General features: G+C 40.6%; 1 protein-coding gene and 1 pseudogene across 1 annotated transcript in view; both read left to right on the top strand.

The window, feature by feature from the left end:
* Positions 1 to 20,466, top strand: part of LOC136862721 (cadherin-like and PC-esterase domain-containing protein 1) — a 1,291,344-nt gene that overhangs the window by 564,425 nt on the left and 706,453 nt on the right. The window contains exon 11 of the mRNA XM_067138943.2: positions 6,831 to 7,020. Coding sequence (XP_066995044.2) covers positions 6,831 to 7,020 — 190 coding nt within the window. The remainder of the gene's footprint in view (positions 1 to 6,830; positions 7,021 to 20,466) is intronic.
* LOC136864841 (E3 SUMO-protein ligase KIAA1586-like) lies at positions 14,010 to 15,166 on the top strand (annotated as a pseudogene).

Here is a 20,466-nt window from a genome sequence, read left to right as displayed (position 1 = left end):
ACCATATATTGTTGTTGGGTAATTATGTTTTAACATTAATTAATATACCTTATAATGCCAAGCTAGTAGTAAGTTAAAACTATAGTACTGTACGCCGTGGTGTTAAGCTGAGGAAATATTTCAGTTGTGTGTGAAATTGTATATGATGATGCTGGATTCAGAATGTTAAACCACCAGTATTTCTTGTCGTATTTTCTTTCCATGGAATTGCTTGTTGTACTCTTGCTGTAATAATGTTACCTGCTTTACGTCCCACTAACTACGCCTTTACGGTTTTCGGAGACGCCGAGGTGCCGGAATTTATCTCCGCAGGAGTTCTTTTACGTGCCAGTAAATCTACCGACACGAGGCTGACGTATTTGAGCACCTTCAAATACCACCGGTCTGAGCCACTCAGCCCGGCACTCTTGTTGTTGTAGTGGTGTTGTTAGGTAGTTAGGTTTCAACCTTACTTTATTAAAAATTGTAATGCTACACTAGCAGTGAGCTCAACTTATAGTATTGTAAGCCGTAGTGTTAAGCTCTGGAAATAGGTACTTAAATTGTGTGTTAAACTAGTAGTATTTCTTGTAATATTTCCTTCCATGATATTGCTTAGTGTACTCTTGTTGTTGTTGAGTTTTGTTGTTGTTGTTGTTGGGTAATTATGTTTTAATACCTTATTATCACACCACTGTAAGTGACCATTGCCACCAGGATATAACCCCAATTGCGAAGCATTTTTTAATAATAATAATAATAATAATAATAATAATAATAATAATAATAATAATAATATTAATAATAATAATAATAATAATAATAATAGAAGAAACCATTATTAACAATGAACATTGTGTGATTTTGTTATTTTCCACCAATTTCATCTATAATCCGGCAATTAAAAGTCTATAGGGAAGAGTCCTACATTACCGGCCGGCTTGCAGTACCGGCCATTGCCGGTTCTCGTTTTAGGTGCCATATGGCAGTAGCTTACAGGTGGCATATGAAGGATTCTACATTCCCGCGTGTCATACTTTGGGGGTTTCGTTTAGCGTTAAGTCTTGTGTGAGTTGTGAGTGTTGTACACTGGCCGGCTTACGATCGCGCTCGAAAAGTTATTTTCAAGCCCCAGGTACTCTATTTCCAGTTAAGCTGTTGATTTTGTTTTTACTTATATATTATATACATTCCTTGAGGACGCTATAGCTGGTAAGAGTTTCACGACATCGTCTATTAAACAATATCCAGTTGGGGAAGTTCCTTCACGTGAGTGCCGTACAGTACCGGCCAATAGGACTTTTAAAGAAATAAAAAGATATCCACTTCTTATCACTTTCCATAGTGAAATGACAGAGAAAGGCGGTAAAATAAAATGAAAGTGGATCGAGGACGGGATGAAGATGGCACTGAACTAAATTATTTCTAACAAAATGACTTCAGGGCAAGCTGCTGAGGCTTTTTGTGCGCCAAGAAGTACGTTAGGAGATCGTCCGAGAGCACTTAGAGTGGGTGTGGCTGTGGATCTAACTCCTCAGATGGGAAGAATTAAAAAATCCTTTTATTACGATATGTAAAATCAGTTGGTTACTTATATGAAGGATCTAGAAAATCTTCGTGTCTCTGGGCAAAAAAAAAAGAAAAATGTACAATTAGCATTCGCTTTGGCCGAGCATTTAAAAGTACCTCACCAATTCAACAAAGAAAACAAAACTGCCGGAAAGCAGTTTTATTATGATTATTATGTAAATACTAAGGAAATGGAAGAAGACACATCATGCATTATTTGTTGTGAGTCATTGGATCAAGAATGGGTGCAGTGTACCAAATGCAAAGACTGGGCGCATGTTGGATGTGTAGACTAAGAGAATATTTTGTATTTTATTTGTAATTATTGCAAAAATAAACCAAACTTGAATTTAGTGGATGTCATTTTCAATAACTATGTGTTGTCGAGTTCTTTCTGTGTTTGTTTAATATTAGTAATGTATTAGACATATGTATCTTAGAAAATTGTAACTGGCCGGTACTGGAAGAAGATTCTTGTAGTCCTTGGAAATTAAGCTTTACTGTATTTTTAAATATCATTAACTTTTGTTAAGATTTTATGGAAATCACACCCTTACATCGAAAAAGCATTTAGTAAAGTACAAGATTATTGTATGAAAATCTCAACCGTAGAGCATTTTACTTTTTATAAGAGAAAGAGTTAAGGTGGCCGGTACTGTAGGACTCTCCCCAGCGTGTACAGTATTTTACGATGTAGTTTATATATGTGTGTACAAAAACTTAAATTGTGGGTTACGTCAGTGATTCAAACACCTGATTACAAAAGGGTTAATTTAATTTTTTTCCTTGCAATATTATATATGATTGTATATACATTACTTTCTTCTAATATGTATCATAGTTATATAAAAAAATCAGAGAGTGGAATTTTTGATCACATAATTTTTCTTCGGTAGTTGAGATAGTTATAACCCTAATCGTGGTGCCTAACATACAAATACAGTATATCTCTGTATATAAATTACATGCAGAGAAACAGTGCCCTGTGATATTTGAACGTGTATCTGAATTACAAATTTTGAAGAAAAATGCAAAGGAACATAATCCAAAAATGGTTTTGAAATTTTCAAAGAAGTATTCTTTTTAATAGATTAATCAAAATTATATCTCCAATAATGTTTGGGCATACTCTTTCTATTACGTAGATAGAAGTCATTCTGTAAAAATCTGAACAAAGTCCGTGCATTAGGTAAAAAAAACGCTTTATCTCTAAGTACCGGCTCCCATTAATATTAATTAAACGCAACAAGAAATAAATTTGAAGCCAAACCATATCAGTTTTATCAGGAACCACTGTGATGCTTTCCCATTATTTTAAAATTGTTGTTTAATTATGTCGGATTAATTCAAGGAAAATATTATCTCCGAGCTCTTTAGCTTTTCTTGGAACACGTCATTCAGTCAGAATAAAACGTCTGGTTTAGGAAGCAACGTTCAAACTGTTTGAATAAAGAATTCAGTTTACATATTTCGCTAGTTGCTTAACGACGATCCGACACAAGTAGACTTTTCGGTGACGCTGGAATTTTCTGGGAAGAAAGCGGCTGTGGCCTTAATTTATTAAGGGTTATGGTAACTTGAAAAGATGAACCTGAAACAAGAGAATATTATACCATTGGAAGTAAGGGAGAAATCGGTCTGTCTGTCTGTCTGTCTGTCTGTCTGTCTGTCTGTCTGTCTGTCTGTCTGTCTGTCTGTCTGTCTGTCTGTCTGTCTGTCTGTCTGTCTGTCTGTCTGCATCCTGTTTCGATCCTCAAATGGCACCCACACCGAGAGAGTTGGCTACGCGGTTTGAGTCATGTAAGAGTGGAACTTTCTTTCTGGAGATTGTGGGTTCCAACGCCACTTTTGGCAGCCCTAAAGATGGTTTTCTGGGCTTTTCCATTTTATCAACTGGCAAATGCTGGATCTGTGCCTTAATTAAGGCCACGGTCCCCTCCTCCTTTTCGCATCTCTTTGTCTTCATAAAACCTGTCTGCGCCGGTGGCACATAAAACAAATAGTAAAAGAAATAGCACCACCGATGGTAGTTACACAGTTATAAGGAAACCGCAAAAGCCGACGACGTTGCCATAATGAGACGTACTAGGCAAGATGAGGAGTGAGATAGTTCGCCCTTGCTTTTCTCACTGAGCCAGACCCGACTGACTCTATGAGTAGCATCTCCTTTCATCATCCAGACACAATAGTCGTGCTCCGAATATCATTACTTTTCACTACTACTACCTCAGTAGCTTCCGTACTCTCATGGCCATAAATGAAACAGAGACTTCAGTGAAAGCCACATTTTCATATGGCCTGTGTCTTTGAGCCAAATGAAAAAATACTGCATCGTTACCACCGGCGGATGGAAGGCATATGATATTATACATGCAGCAATTCAAGTTCCCGATGAACAAACTACAACTACAGGACTTACTACAGTCAATCAATCAATCAATCAATCAATCAATCAATCAATCAATCAATCAATCAATCAATCAATCAATCAATCAATCATCGATCTGAATTTATGACTACCGCACAGGTGGCAGGTTCCCTATCAGTCGTTTACCTAGTAATCTCGTAAATGATTTCAAAGAACTGAAATTTATCGAACATTTCCATTGTTAAATTATTTAATTCCCTAATTCCTCTTCATATGAATGAATATTTGCCCCAATTTGTTCTCTTGAATTCCAATTGTGTTTTCATATTATGATCTTTCCTACCATTCCTACTATTGCCGATAAACGATTAGAACTAACATTAAAGCAACGTAGTTCATAATTCGTCAATAAATTTAAAAAATCATTGAAAAATCATTTTGAAAATAGAATTAGAATAATATCTTTAAAGTCGTATACTGGGCTGTAATAAGTAAAATTTTTAGTGGGTTGGCCATGCAGCTAGGAGCGCGCACCTGTTATCTTGCATTCGGGAGTTTGTGGGCTCGAATATGCAGCCCTGAAGATGGTTTCCATGGTATCCCATTATTACACCACGGTCTCTTCCTTCCCACTCCTAGCCCTTTCCTATCCTATCGTCGCTATAAGAGCTATCTATGTCGGTGCGTCAGAAAGTAACTTGTAAGAAAAGTAAAAATGTAATGAGTGAAATGCATAACGCATGCCGGCGTCACTCTCACTGCTCGTACATGAACTGGCTCGTCAACGTTTGGGCTAGCATGAACAATACCACCTGGCGTTCTCATTGTCACCTTTCACTGGGATGCTTGATGTTTAAAGGGGCATAATATCCAGGTCATCGACCCGAAATGTCACCTTTCAACTCATCATTTTTTTCTGATTTCACAGATAGGCCCTCGGTGATGCTGGAATATGAAAGACTTACTTCATTTGCCTGGTGTGAAGACAGAAAACCACTGAAGTTCATATTAAATGCAGCCAACAGTGAGGTCGAACCAAATACATCTTAAACGCAAACTTAGAGCTACATGAATTATACTGCGTAGCAACTCACTCGGTAATGTCGACATTTTGTGTTCTTTCCGGCCATATTCTGAAACGAAATGTTCACCAATAATTTCATATTTAGCATCTGCATTTTTTCTAGATCAATGAAAGTCTGCCTATTTCCGGCTCAGATTTCAACAAAACTAATCTAAATATGTAAAGATGAAAGGCAATTATTTTCTGGATACACTGGATATCCTTTGAAGATTCTAACTCAGTTTGTTTCCTTTCTCCTAAATAGAGTGATTGCCACCACCATCGCTAGTAGGAGAGAACAATTGGCATAATTCAGTGAATACAGTAAGTGTATCTGTACTGCCCAAGAAAGGAAATGTGTTCACGTCCTTAGATGTTTCTAACTACATTGTGCGAATGCTGAGGAGGATAATTGGACTCTTACGGCAATAACATGTTCTGTTTATATAACAGAGGGCTCCACTGTAATTACGATGTTTGGAAGGTGTCAATGTGAGTGTCAGTTGAGAGGTAAGAGTGCCTCAAATCAAAGTGTGTGCGAAGTGTGTGGAGAGTGGTGTTTACAAGTCATGGCTGATCGTGCGAATCGAGGCAGGTAACGGGGAAAGCTGTTATTGTCAAAAGAAGCCAATCGTGTAGTTACACTCGCAGAGGTGCTTCTAGGGGTTGATCCGAATATGATTTGGTAATTGTGGAAACGTTGCCGAGACGCTCAAAGAATTGTCAGGTACCCTGAAATTGGCCGCCAAACGAAAACAACCGCATGGCAGAATCGGTTTTTGCGTCGACAAGCTCTCGGAAACTGGTTGTTAATTAGGCTATTTAAAGATGGATGGTACGGAAGTAAACGAAGCCACGGAGTTGGTTGCAAATAGAGGATTATGGAAGATCTTAGTTAATTCACAGAGGCTTGCAGACTGAACTCTGGAAAGCATAACAATCTATAGAAACTTTGTTAAATCTTCGTCACCTCTACTTCTCTTACACTCCATGGCAGAGTACATTGTTCTCCTAGGTGATCAATCTTCCTCCATCACCTCACATAACCCCACCACCGAATCCGGTTTATACATCCAGCTTCATCCGACGAGTTTATTTCCAATTTAGCCTTTATCTACTCATTCCGAATACCTTCCTGTCATTGTTTTAACTTGTTTATAAGGGCCATTATTCGCTACCCGAATGTCCGTTTTCTCAACAAGATATCCTGAATCAACCCTGATTTCACTTCCATACAGAAGAAAAAGCAGTTAAAACCTTTAAACCTGTTTGTTATAAACCAACCATTCTTAGCAATATGCCACTCACCAGTCTAATATACTCAAAACTTAAAAAACTACTATTATTGACTTTACACGCAATAACCCATAACCCCCTAAGTTAAGCAACGCCCCTGACGAAATCGTAGACCCCTACACTGGCGCCTCAACGCGAGGTCGATGTAAAGACAGTTTCGTGCGAGAACTGACTTACTTTTTACAGAACACCGCCAATTGCTATTTCGCCGCGTCTATATGATTATTATTTCACTTCGTAGATGACTGTTGATAACAGAGCACTTCACAAATAAGTAATTGATGGAAGGCAATATTTTAAGTTATCATAAGCTTACGCACATAATTCATGCAATTTTCTTCTAAATGAATATCACCCATGCGGTAAACGATTGATTCCTATAATCTACATCGGGATTTTCTTTCATATTATGTATTTTCTTTATTTTATGAATTTCTAAACACTCAAGCATGCACTGAAATTTCTGTGGGGACATGCTGCAAGTGTATTTTGTTGAATTATACCGTTGTTCACATTTTCGACAAATACGCAACAAAAAATATGGTTCTGTTCCAGATCCTGCTCTGGCAGCTTACTTAAAAGCAGTGCATTTCGAGCCATCTGTAAGTCTTGATCCTCCCTTTACTCCTCTGTGGACGGAATACAACGCTCATGTGCCGTATGACCTCACCATGGTTCGCATCTCCGCTACGCCCCTCTACTGCAAAGGTCTGGTTCGCTTTGAGCACCGCCTGGGTCCCGTCAGGTGAGTAAAGTCGAGATCTATTATTCAGAATGTTGATATTGGAGAACTGTCACCGGAATCTGAGTGCTTGAACGGAAATAAACTTCGGACTGCGTAAGTTAGAATACCGTACGTCAGATACACTTACTGCGCTGGTGGAACGAATGGTTCAGTTCGGCATTTGTGGGTTTGCAGCACCGTTATAGGTAACCTACCTGTGATACTGACTGCAGATGTAACTCGTTTGCTTTATTATAAATGCTGCAAGAAATGTTAATATCTCAGCTGCTGCAGTCACTTGAAAGACCGAGAGACGATGGATCACATGTGTATTGTGTACAGTGTGGTTATCGTAACCACTTAGCACGCCAAGACGAAAATGCGACGTAGATTAGTTCAAACAGAAGAGAATTCTAGAGAAGCTCTAGTCAAGATCCTGTCAAGATCCTTGGCCACTACGAGACTGTTGCGGCAAGCACGGTAGTAGTTCGGTGCGTCTCATATCTCGGCCCCTTGTTGTCTGCAACGTGCCTTACAGATTTGTGTTAGCGCCAGATAGCAGCACGCTCCAATACATACCTCATAACTAGCCGGGGCGCGCGCTGCGCTTTATTGGCTTAGGGACTTGGCGACAATGCAACCTGTGTGTTAGAAATACCTGTATTATTGCTTCAATATTTTCTTACAAAATATTCGGCCATGTTGTATGTAACTTGTTTATTGTCTATTCTACCAGAGAGAATGTTACTCATCGCCAACATTAGTCCTGGCAAACAGCTGCTAGTAACGTACTTTGCCCTGGGACTGTACTTACAGACGTCTATAGAGTAGACTATAAATAGAACATTATAACCTTGGAATGGAAAGTTCATATGTTCACATAACTTTGTAAGTAATTTTTTGATCATATTTAAATAGATTTACCACAATGGAATTAAGGGGAAACTGTGGCATCCTTACTCCATAAACGATTTCCCCCTGAAAACAATTATGAATGTATAGGCTTTGATAGGCTTTTGAATAATTAGTAGGCCTAACATTCATATTCTTTTGGAAAGAGAGATGGAGAGGAGAACTGGTGCATAAACAGGGTTCAACAACCATCCGGAAAAGAACGGACATGTCAGGTTTCATCTGTCTGTTACGTCATCAGCCCAGAGGCTGGTTGAATGCTCAAACAGCACCACCAAAGGCTATGCAGTTATAGGAAAACAACAAAAACCAATGGTAGTACCAAAATGAGGCGTACTAGGCAAGATGAGGAGTGATGTAGTTTGCCATTGCTTTCCTCACTGGACCAGACAGTGCTATTTTAGCACGACTAACCCTATGAGCAACACCGTTCATGCTCTGAATGCCATTACTCAGCACAACCCATACCCCAGCAGCTTCCATGTTGTCACAGCCATGGATGGTACTTCAGTGGAAGCTACACTTTGCTCTGGCCTGTGCCAAGGGATGGATACAAAAGTACTGTATCCATCAGGAATGGCAGCAAGCATGTCAGGTTTCATATCCTTTTAAATTATGTCCGGCAGGCATTTCTTTCCTTTTTTTACCAGTTACGGTGAGGGCTTGTTAAGCAGAATGGGGGCAATGACCTCGATGTTAGGCCCCTTTAAACACCAAGCACCATCATCATCATGATAGGCAGAACGCATCCAAAAACATAATGTTATTCCATCGTAAACCGTTAAACACACACCTCCATGTCAATAACAGTGCTACTTCCGTGGTTGGAGGAGTAACTCTATCATTCGATGTATCGAACTCGACTTATAGACTCGATCGCATCGGAGAACGACCTATTCCTAATCGAATAAATCGCAGTAAACGATTCCGCTTGAATATTGAGAATTACAGCCAGGTGCTTTACAGCTGTGTGGATGGAATAATGAGAATGTAAATGGTAGTATGAGTGCGAACGAAGTCCAAGTTTAAAGATAAATTATTCTCATGGCATCCTCTTAATTATGTCGTCCTCGCAGCCAGGAAGGAGAGAGAAGATAGAAAACAGGTACCTTGCTTTACAGACGGACGTAATGAAAGTGAAGAGAAATGTGCACTATACGATAGACAAGGTGTTAGTGATTCGGAAAAAACATGCAAACAGTGCAGAACACAGAAGGATAGTGAGAATCAGCTCAGTATCTGGTAGACTGTCGTCGTTTCTCAAACCAAATTATTCAGTATATAGACTACTGCAAGCCATATAAGCTTCAATGGCATTTCTCATGGTTTTCCATCACAGGTCTCGTAAATTATTTCACCTCACTCTCGTTATCACTAAATCTCTTAATGATGAAGGTCCACACTTTGATTTAGGAACAGATGAAAGCAATCGTGATGCACTGCCATGTTCCCAGTTACCATTTAATACTTTGTTTACGAAAATAATGGCGTTGGGGCAAATGTTCCTGAGTTAGAAGCATGTTCAAATGAAACATCTGAAACTATTGCCTCCTATGTATATATCAGATACCCTTACCTAAAAATTCACAAAATTATTTGTAGATGTATTGCATTTGCTGGGGACAATGCTAATATTAATTACCGGTAACTTTTGAGGCCTTACACGCAGGGGAAGAAAAATAAGTATTCTGTTCTCAAAGGAGATTTAAATGAAAATATAATAAGTGTTGAAAATGTCCAGCTCATATTCCACAGAATAGTTTGCAACGCGGAGCTGACGTACTTCCTGCAAATATTATTGAGTCTATTGTGATGAATATTTTCACAATTCATCTCCGTGCAGTATACAGAGAGGAACTTAAAACTTTCCAAGAATTTGTTAACATAAATTACCAGTAGCTTTTAAAACATTTAAAAGTCAAAAGTGTAGTGGTAGCGTGATTAGCTGCCACCCCCGGAGGCACGGGTTCGATTCCCGGCTCTGCCACGAAATTTGAAAAGCGGTAAGAGGTCTGGAACGGGGTCCACCAAGCCTTGTATCGAACAGTAAAAAGTATCCTGCAATTGTTCCTAGCACTGAAATCATGCTTCTTGTACCGCGGCAGGAAGCCGTGCCTTCACCAATAAGAGGCATCCTTGAGAATGACTTTTAAGATCTGCATCTTTTGCTTCTTTCCTCAACCATGCGCATTTTTACAGTGAAATTTTGTAAGTTGAAAAGGAAAATAATTGAATTGTAGAAGTATGTGATTCCGCCTCTGTGGTGTAGTGGTAGCGTGATTAGCTGCCACCCCCGGAGGCACGGGTTCGATTCTCGGCTCTGCCACGAAATTTGAAAAGCGGTAAGAGGTCTGGAACGGGGTCCACTAAGCCTCGGGAGGTCAACTGAGTAGAGGTGGGTTCGATTCGTACCTCAGACATCCTGGAAGTGATTTTCCGTGGTTTCCCACTTCTCCTCCGGGCAAATGCCGGGATGGTACCTAACTTAATGCCACAGCCGCTTCCTTCCCTCTTCCTCGTCTATCCCTTCCAATCTTCCCATCCCCCCCGCAAGACCCCTGTTCAGCATAGCAGGTGAGGCCCCCTGGGCGAGGTACTGGTCATCCATCTCAGTTGTATCCCCCGACCCAGAGTATGAAGCTCCAGGACACTGCCTTTGAGGCGGTAGAGGTGGGATCCCTCGCTGAGTCCGAGGGAAAAGCCTACCCTGGAGGGTAAACAGATAAAGTAGAAGAAGTAGAAGTATATGAACTATTAGAATCTGTTCCGACTTCACCGATGGACAGACTTGAAAGTTTGGACATGTTGGTAAGATTGCTGAAGGGTTCAGAGAATCGATAAAGGAGATGAAGTGATCCTCCCCTTGAAAAACTTTTGGTGTTTTGGTTGCTAGAAAAATATGAATGCTGACGTGTTATTTGAACTTCTGAATTATTCCTTTCATCTAAGTAATATAATTCCATCGAACCGTGAAAATATTTCGGCTATGAATAAAAAGGCACAAAAAATTGCCCGGCTTTAAAATGTCCAAACAGCCTGATACAAAATGAAGAAATCCCGGTCAGGAAGCTGAAATAATTTAGTCACTGCAAACACTGGATATTCACCTGAAATTTTGTCAGTGCTGTACTAAAATCCATTTGGGTCTTAGTTCATCCGTTGATGCAGATATGTATATTTAGGTCGACATCGTAATTATCACGTAATGTATTAACTTTCTTAATTGCGAGTGTAATAAAGGAGCCATGATTGATTAAGTATTGATATTGTCGCTATTTACATCTACCTTTCTTCTTCATCCGTATCTGTTTACCCTCCAGGGTCGGATTTCCCCTCGGACTCAGCGAGGGATCCTACCTCTACCGCCTCAAGGGCAGTGTCCTGGAGCTTCAGACTCTGGGTCTAGGGATACAACTGGGGAGGATAACCAGTACCTCGCCCAGACGGCCTCACCAGCTATGCTGAACAGGAGTCAGAGCCTTGCGGGGGGATGGGAAGATTGGAAGGGATAGACAAGGAAGAGGGTAGGAAGTGGCCGTGGCCTTAAGTTAGCTACCATCCCGGCATTTGCCTGGAGGAGAAGTGGGATACCACGGAAAACCACTTCCAGGATGGCTGAGGTGGGAATCGAACCCACCTCTACTTAGTAGACCTCATGAGGCTGAGTGGACCCCGTTCCAGCCCTCGTACCACTTTTCAAATTTCGTGGCAGAGTCGGGAATCGAACCCGGGCCTCCAGCGTTGGCAGCCAATGACACTAACGCTAATCACACTAACCACTACACCACAGAGGGGGACACATCTACCTTTCACAAATATTAATTTCCTATTTCGCAGAGGAACGTGAGAAGTTGCTTTCTTTCGCGAAATCGTGCATATAAATTAATGTGAAAAACTCCAGGCGTCTGGTCTGGTCTGTGTTTGGTTTGTAGTTCACATAGCGATGGCGAGAGTTCACTGCAGGCTCGTCAATAGACAAGGCAAATTGCACTAAACTTACTGCTTTGTCTGAGAGAGGACGCGCGCTTCGGTAACGTTTGAGGTAGTGTTTTAGAAGTTGCCCACCAGATATCACCTGCAGTGCAACATACGCCGTGCGGCCTGTCGCATGGATACTGGACATTCAGCCAGAGATTGTAAGATGTCTCTCGCGTCGTTCGTTTAACAGAGGTCAGTTTTTGTTGCATTTATTATTGTCTCAATGAGTCATATCGAAAACGCCGAGTATTTCTTTTTTGTGTAAATTCCATTCTATTGTGGAGGCTCTATGCATATAATTAGCCTATATCTATTCAGTGCATGACGGGGGGCGGGATGCGGTGGGATGATATCCCGGTTCTTTTTAAATGTCTTAAAATCATCCCGGGGCCCGATGACGTTAGATGTTAGGCCCCTTTAAACAACAAGAATCATCATCATCAAAATCACTCCGAGTCCGCCTCAGTGGTGTAGCGGTTAGTATGTTTAGCTGCCACCCCAGGAGGCCCGGTTCGATTCCCGGCTCCGCCACAAAATTTGAAAAGTGGTACGAGGGCTGGAACGGGGTCCACTCAGACTCGGGAGGTCACCTGAGTAGAGGAGATTTCGATTCCCACCTCAGCCATCCTCGAAAAGGTGCGTGGTTTCCCACTTCTTCTCCAGACAAATGCTGGGATGGTATCTAACTTAAGGCCACGGCCGCTTCCTTCCCTCTTTCTTGCCTATCCCTTCCTATCCTCCCATCCCCAGGCAAGGCCCCTGTTCAGAGTAGCAGGTAAGGCCACCTGGGCGAGCTACTGGTCCTCCTGCCCAGCTGTATCCCCGACCCAAATTCTCAAACTCCAGGACACTGCCCTTGAGGCGGTAGAGATGGGATCCCTCGCTGTGTCTGAGGGAAAAACCAACCCTGGAGGGTAAACGGAATAAGAAAGAAAGAAAGAAAGAAAGAAAGAAAGAAAGAAAGAAAATTCATCCCGCCGTGTTTAGGATATAGTGGCTCCATTCCGGATTGGTTTTAAAATTTATGTTCATTTCCGAAATATGTATTGATTGTTTATTGTTGGTTTATCATTGAAAGTGCTAATTCCCATTCGGCAAAGTACAAACGGTGTAGCTTAACTTGTTGTAATTTGGGTCTTCAGTTAATAGACTGATGTGATGCAGCACTACATGCCATCCTATACTGTGCTAACGTTTTCGTGTCTGAGTAACTACTGCATACTTACATCTGTTTGCCATATTCATGCCGTGTTCTTCCTTTACCATTCTTACCGCTTACACTTCCCTCGAAAACTAAGTGAAGAAATTCTGGGTGTCTTAAAATGTGTCCTATCATTGTATCGCTTCTTCTGCTTAAATTTTGCCACATCGTTCTCCTCTCTCTAATTCGATTCAGTATCTCTTCATTCGTGGTTCGATCTACACATTTTCACCTTCAACATTCTTCTCTGACACTTGTAGAATATCACGTACAGTTTGGAGGATATATTGTATTGTTGTGTCGTAAATTATTGCTGCCATCCCACCCCATAGCCGAGCTTGGGTCGGTTTTATTACATGGGCAGGTCAGATGTTTACACCAAGTATTCGCGACTGTTTTCTGTTGTTGTAAGCAAGTAGTTAAGAACGCAACACGCAGACAGACACGCACACACGCACGCTACAAAATATGCCAGGAAATTCTTATTATATCATTAGTCATCACCCTATGAAAACACAGTACTTAAGAATAATGTCTCTCTCACCGAGCTCGATAGCTGCAGTCGCTTAAGTGCGGCCAGTATCCAGTAATCGGGAGATAGTGGGTTCGAGCCCCACTGTCGGCAGCCCTGAAGATGGTTTTCCGTGGTTTCCCATTTTCACACCAGGCAAATGCCGGGGCTGTACCTTAATTAAGGCCACGGCCGCTTCCTTCCAATTCCTAGGCCATCGTCGCCATAAGACATATCTGTGTCGGTGCGACGTAAAGCAAAGTAGCAAAAACAAAAAAAATATTGTCTCAGCCAATGGAATACGTAAGCTTTATTTAAGTTAAACTAACGGCGGTTTTAATAGGAATTTTGTAGTTTCCGAGTGTGTCATCATATGATTTTACCTCCAGTTTTCAGTCACCACTCGAAATGGATAATTGGATAATCTGCAACAAGGAAGGCAAGCTAAAAGACAGCGATCAATCGGGTACGTGTGGAAATACAGCCGGAACAAACACCAGTAATGTAAGTACTTTTCCCTGCAACGAAGCGGAAATCATTTCTCCAGCAGCTACAAAAAGTGATGACCTGAAAAAAGCAAAATTGAAAGAAGATAATGTTAATTATTTCCTTAATTACTGGACACAGGATCAGTGGCTAGATAAAATAAAACTTACGAATGGGCTAGGATGAACAATTTGTAAATCTTTAGGAACTATAGGGGTTGAGACAACAAAACGTGTGGAATTAGGTGGAATTGTGTAAAGGTAGGGTCAAAGAATATGGTGAAACAAAAGATAAGAAAGAGCAGTCAATTGGAAGAATAAATTGTCAAAAACAATCAGCAGCTCATGGCAAAATAGTGATATTTTACCGGTTGCAAAACAGGAAACACTTGATCATTTAAATATGAAATAGCAGAAAAAGCCATACAAAACATGTCGTATATTTAGAACTGTCTGTTAGGTCATCAGCCGAGGGCTGGTTGGATCCTCAAATAGCACCACCGAAGGCTATGCAGTTATAGGGAAACTGCAAAAACCAATGGCAGAACCCAGATGAGGCGTACTAGGCAAGATGAGGAGTGAGGTAGTTTGCCATTGCTTTCCTCACTGGACCAGAAGGTGCCACTGCAGCACGACTGATCCTATGAGCAACACCTTTCATAACACTCAGACACTAGTTGTGCCCCAAATGTCATTACTCAGCACCGCCCATACCCCAGCAGCTTCCATATTGTCACAGCCATGGATGAGACTGGGACTTCGGTGGAATCTACACTTTGCTCTGGCCTGAACAGCGTATCAAATCGCAAAATTCAACCGTCCCAATGATAGGCTTATCTGCCTTCGCTCATTTGCAGGAAGCAAATAATTTATCTATAGGGCGTATGTTCCATTCTCACCATGCATGTACTGGCATCTGTGGTCATTTAGCTACTGAAAGTAGAAGGAAATGCACTGAGTACTGTACATAACTGAAAATGATCTTAAGGTAGGCTTTATGGTGGATGAAATTTCCAACGAATTAAAAAGGAAGCTCTCGTAATCTGTGTACATTGTAATCTATCTGATTCTATTCAGTAATCGCGTAGGCAAAATTGACCTTGAACCAGCTCTCAGATCCAAGTAAAAATACCTGACTTTCCCGGAAATCGAACCCGCGGCTTCCCAATAAGCGGCAGACACTCTACCCCTACACCACACCAACGTTCATTACATTCACATAATATTCACGAAATCCGTGAACTGAAACATTACTGGACACGTTTACAACTTGCTTTTCGTCGAACCAGCATAGATAGGGCTTACGGCGACAGTGAAATTTGAAAGGGGAAGGGAACGGCCATGAACTTATGTAAGGCACAGCCTGAGCGTGTGAAAATTGGAAACCACGGAAAACCATCTTCAGGACTGCGGACAGTGGAATTCGAAACCACTACTGCCGACTGCAAGCTCACAGCTGTGCGACCCTAACCGCACGGCCCACAGTGCGTAATATCAGGAATCTCGCCGGCCAAAAATCGTATCTCGGAAACTAATGGTCCGATTTACATAAAACTTAGTATGTAACTGTTATTATTGGAGATAATTAAGTGTGTGGTCAATCAAGTACAAAGAACAAATTACTACGCCAGGAATATAATTAATTAGTAATATTTGTAATTTTAATTATTTCTCGTTATAGCTTTAAGAAATTAAATACCGCGCTCGATAGCTGCAGTCGCTTAATTGCGGCCAGTATCCAGTATTCGGGAGATCGTGGGTTCGAGCCCCACTGTCGACAGCCCTGAAGATGGTTTTCCGTGGTTTCCCATTTTCACACCAGGCAAATGCTGGGGCTGTACCTTAATTCAGGCCACGGCCGCTTCCTTCCCACTCCTAGCCCTTCCCTGTCCCATCGTCGCCATAAGACCTATCTGTGTCGGTGCGACGTAAAGCAAAATAAAATAACAAAAAATAAGAAATTAAATAGATGTTAATAGTGGGACATGCTGTTTAGAATGTTTAAAAACAGATGCATGAATACATGTACTTGCCAAGCAATTTATTCATCAGATGTAGTTACATCAGAATCGCTATCGTCACTTTCATTATCTCGTTCGGCAGAACCAGATACAGGAGCCTCAGACAGTAAGTTGAGCACTTCTCGTGAAAGCGGAATCAACTACCTCCTCCTTGATTTCCCTAAGCTGGTAATATAAGGGTCCGATGATATAAGCAACCTATGGAAAAGGTCAGTATTTGTGTCTTTCTGGGAGTTTTCCTATTATCTTTATTCCTGGTCTCCTGGGCTTCCTCTTTTTTTTTTTTTTTTTTTTTTTTTTTTGCTTTACGTCGCACCGAGACAGATAGGTCTTATGGCGACGATGGGATAGAAAAGGCCTAGGAATTGGAAGGACGCGTCCGTGGCCTTAAGTAAGGTACAGCCCCGGCATTTGCCTGGTGTGAAAATGGGAAACCACGGAAAACCATCTTCAGGGCTGCCGACAGTGGGGCTCGAACCCACGATCTCCCGATTACTGGATACTGGCCGCACTTAAGCGACTGCAGCTATAGCTCGGTGGCTTCGTCGGAGAGGTGTCCAATAGGTATCACACAGTGCCATGAATCAAGAGTTTGTGCTAAGTTACAGGCATGCAGTACGATTTGTACTTTTGTAAGTACAATTGTATAGTTTCCTTTGCGTACATGCCAAATGTCACTTTATCAATGGCATACCCACACGAAAGAGTTTCTACGATGGCACGTAGATAGTTTATTAAATTTATATCTACTCCAGTAATATCCGCAGAAGTGGAAGCCTCTCTGAAGAATCTTCTAGCGGTTTCCATCATTGGAATTGCCAGCACATTGCTTCGGATATCAACCAATAGACGCGTTTCCTCCCTGAACTTCTGTAGTGAAGTCATCTACAGTATTTATTTATTGCGATGTGTATTTTAGGCTTTAAATCAGTGCGTAAATGTATTGTGTTGAATGAGAGTTATGCGATAAGCCTACGTGTGGCATTTATTTCTTTAACATTAATACTGTGATCTTTTGTAGTCATTTGCAGTATTTATTCACTGCGTCTGTTTTCTAGCTTTTATTGTCTGGATAAATTTATTAAATGCAATTAAATACATCACCCGCCCCTCAATTCCATAAAATTATTTGTCTATTTTCTCTCGCAATTGGCCTTATATTTCAGTGCTGAGGTTTATTACCTCGTATGTGCCGTAGTTTACCTCTGATTCTGTACAAACCAAAAGTGGCCCCTGTAAACCCCACGTCCCCTTCAGTTCATAAAAGTAATTTATAGCTTCGTTTAATCAGCCTTTTGTCTTGAACTTACACACTGAATATCACAAATTTATGTGCCGCCGTTTTCCCGTGATGGCGTTCAGCGGGGCCGTTCGATATGGCAACCCTGTTGTTATAAGAGCAATACTGTTTTCTTAACATGGAATGAGCTATAGTACTGGCAGGCTCATCCTGATATTGTTGTGATGCACGTCCTTCTGCAAGGCTCATTCTCTGCTCGAACCAACTTTTATTTTACTTCAGATATTTGTCCCTTTTTCTACTATATTTTGTCCAGCGTGATCGAATTTTAGCACACAAAATACTGACAGATTTCCTTATTGACTTGGATATATCCTCTAAACTATCCTCAAAAGCCTAAATGTTCATTTACAACATTCGCAATATCATCGTTCCGCTTATATTCCCTGCTGTTCCTCAACAGCTCGAAAACCGACCTCCGGGTTACAGAGTACATAGCTTCTGAAAAAAATTAATTACTCTCATGGTCGCGCCTGGTCGCAGCAAAAAGTCACGGTTTTCTATTCATGAAAGTATAGATAACTCATCCAAAAGACTTTCATTGCGGAAATCAAAGGCAATCCATTTTGAAAGTCAGCTCAAATTTGTATAATTAGATAGCGCTTGGACACCGTGTACCTGAATTTTTAAGTGCATATTTCGGACATCAATATAGTAATTTTCAGAAAATGCTACATACTGTATAAAAATACATACCTTCATCTAATATAATCACATTGCAATCTAAAGAAATATTTAGTTCTGACGTCTTTACTGAGCCCTCACATAATAATAACTGCGCGCTCGTCTCGCCAGAATATGATGCCCTAACGGAGGAGAGCCACTTTAGGCCTTCGGTGAGATTAGATAATCATACAGCGCGACTTTTCAATACTGAATTACTGTACCCAAGAGTCTTATAAACACGACTCACAGAAAATGCGCACCAAAGACAAGGGTTGAAAATATTATTTTTGGCCGGCTGGATGCTAGAAATTACCCACTTCCTCAGTTGCGCACATTTAACACTATATAGAATTACCAAGCTTGTTCAGAAAGCGCCCATACGTTTTTCCATAATCAATATATATAGGACACTGAGATATCTTTATATTTTCTTCTTTTTATCAATTACCTTCAATTCTACTTAAGAGCTATGAAGAACTGGAAAATTATAAAATGAATTCAGATATCCTGCATGTGGGCGCGTTTTGCTCTTTGTTGGTAACACTTGAAGCTTTGAATTTCATGTGACAAACCTCTGACTTAAAAATGTTCATTTCTGTATCAGTGAAGCTTATTGTAGTTGCGTTATTATTTTGTGTACTCCAGCAAGCCATAGTTTCTGTCACTGAAGAAATTATTGGGAAGAAACCGCCGGCAAAGAAGGGGAAGAGAGATGAGGAGCTAATGCAAAAAACAAGATGCCATGTTTGCATTGAGGAGGGGAGTAACCAGCGAGAAAGAGAGAATAGGCTATCACTAAAACAAAAGTTATATCTGTGAACTGTGGCCGCCATCTATATATTAAAAAAATATTGACTGTCTAATTTTTTGTGTATACCAGGTCAATGTGAAAAGTTTCCTACTGACTATGAACTTCCAGAGTGAATAATGTGCAACTATGACTACGAACATTATTGGCAATAATTTAATTGTTCTATTTTACTCTGAGCTCATTTTCATCACATTAATTATATGTGAGAATTAATTGGGTTCCATTGACAGAGTAACCTGACTTTAAATATATAGCCATAATTACGAAATAAAAGTATGGGCACTTTTACCCATGCTTGGTAAAACATGTTATCAAAAAAGTCTTGGTAATTCTAGGGTTAATGATCTAGCCAATTCCCTAAGCTCTTTCTCGACAAAACATTGACATTTTAACCATCGAGAAATATAGTGGTTTCCATTGTTACGGATACACACTGCAATCAGTTGTTAAACTGTTTCTTTACACACATCTCGTTCTTGTACAGTACAGTACTGTATTTTACTGAAACTTAATGTCTTATCGTTATGTCATTCAGTAAACCTATTGATGGACAAAACCACAAGCACAAGAGTCATTTTATTCTCGAAAGATTAGCAATCATAGAAAATACTGGAAAAGGGTGCATACGTGCCTAATATCTATGCTGAGTACAGAATCAAAAAACATACAGGCTGTCTCCGATATTAAGAACGAACGTGAACTGTTAACATTACCGCTAAAACAAAACAATTGAAATGAAGCGAATGGGAAAATCCGCAGAGCAAACCCTGACATGGCAGTTGCTGACATGTGATTTACACAACTGTGCTTCAGTGAACAGGAAGTCAAAGGAACGGAAATTCAAGCTGCTACGGAAATTCTGTTAAAGTTAGGCATATACATTCAGCGAGTTCAGCCTGCGTTCTCATATTTTTAAGTCGCCATAACGTTATGAATACCTTTTCTAGGCCTATGCCCTTTAAATGTACCATAACATAAGTGTTTTCTTTGCCCAAAATGGAGCTTTAATGCTGTTTAAACTGTTCTTGCCTGGTATTTCAGTTAATCGTACTTAACTTAATCCGGTCAACTTATCACCTCCTCCACGCACCGGAATTTAGTCAAGATTAACGAGTTTTCGCTGTACTTCAAAATATATATTGTACGCAATGTCATTCCCGGAGTATGATACAGAATTTATTGCTGTAGCTCATTTCCTGTTAACCTCATATCCTGAAAATGAATAAACATTATATTTATTTGTATGTACTTCGTTCAGTTATAAGCTGCCTAAATCTGACAAAGCACACCATAACAATTATATATGGAATTGCATGTTTTAATATGGGGTGCTTTCTGGAGTTATTCCTTGTCGTATGCAGTACCATATTATAAAGATGATGTCTAACAATAATGGATGAAAATCCACAGCCTGTTTCCAGTCATTAGACCGGGTCAGGAATGGAATGAATGAATCCCCCATCTAGTGGCGAGGATATGAACTGTGCCGGCTGCCGAAGCCTGTCGCTCTCCTCTGGGGCAATGATTAATGAATGGCAGATGAAATGAAATGGTAATGGAGAGTGTTGCTGGAATGAAAGGT

Source organism: Anabrus simplex, chromosome 2 (assembly GCF_040414725.1).
Source record: "Anabrus simplex isolate iqAnaSimp1 chromosome 2, ASM4041472v1, whole genome shotgun sequence".
NCBI classification, from domain to species: domain Eukaryota; kingdom Metazoa; phylum Arthropoda; class Insecta; order Orthoptera; family Tettigoniidae; genus Anabrus; species Anabrus simplex.
Note: the sequence above shows the minus strand (reverse complement) of the source record. Positions and strands in the feature narration are given on the sequence as shown.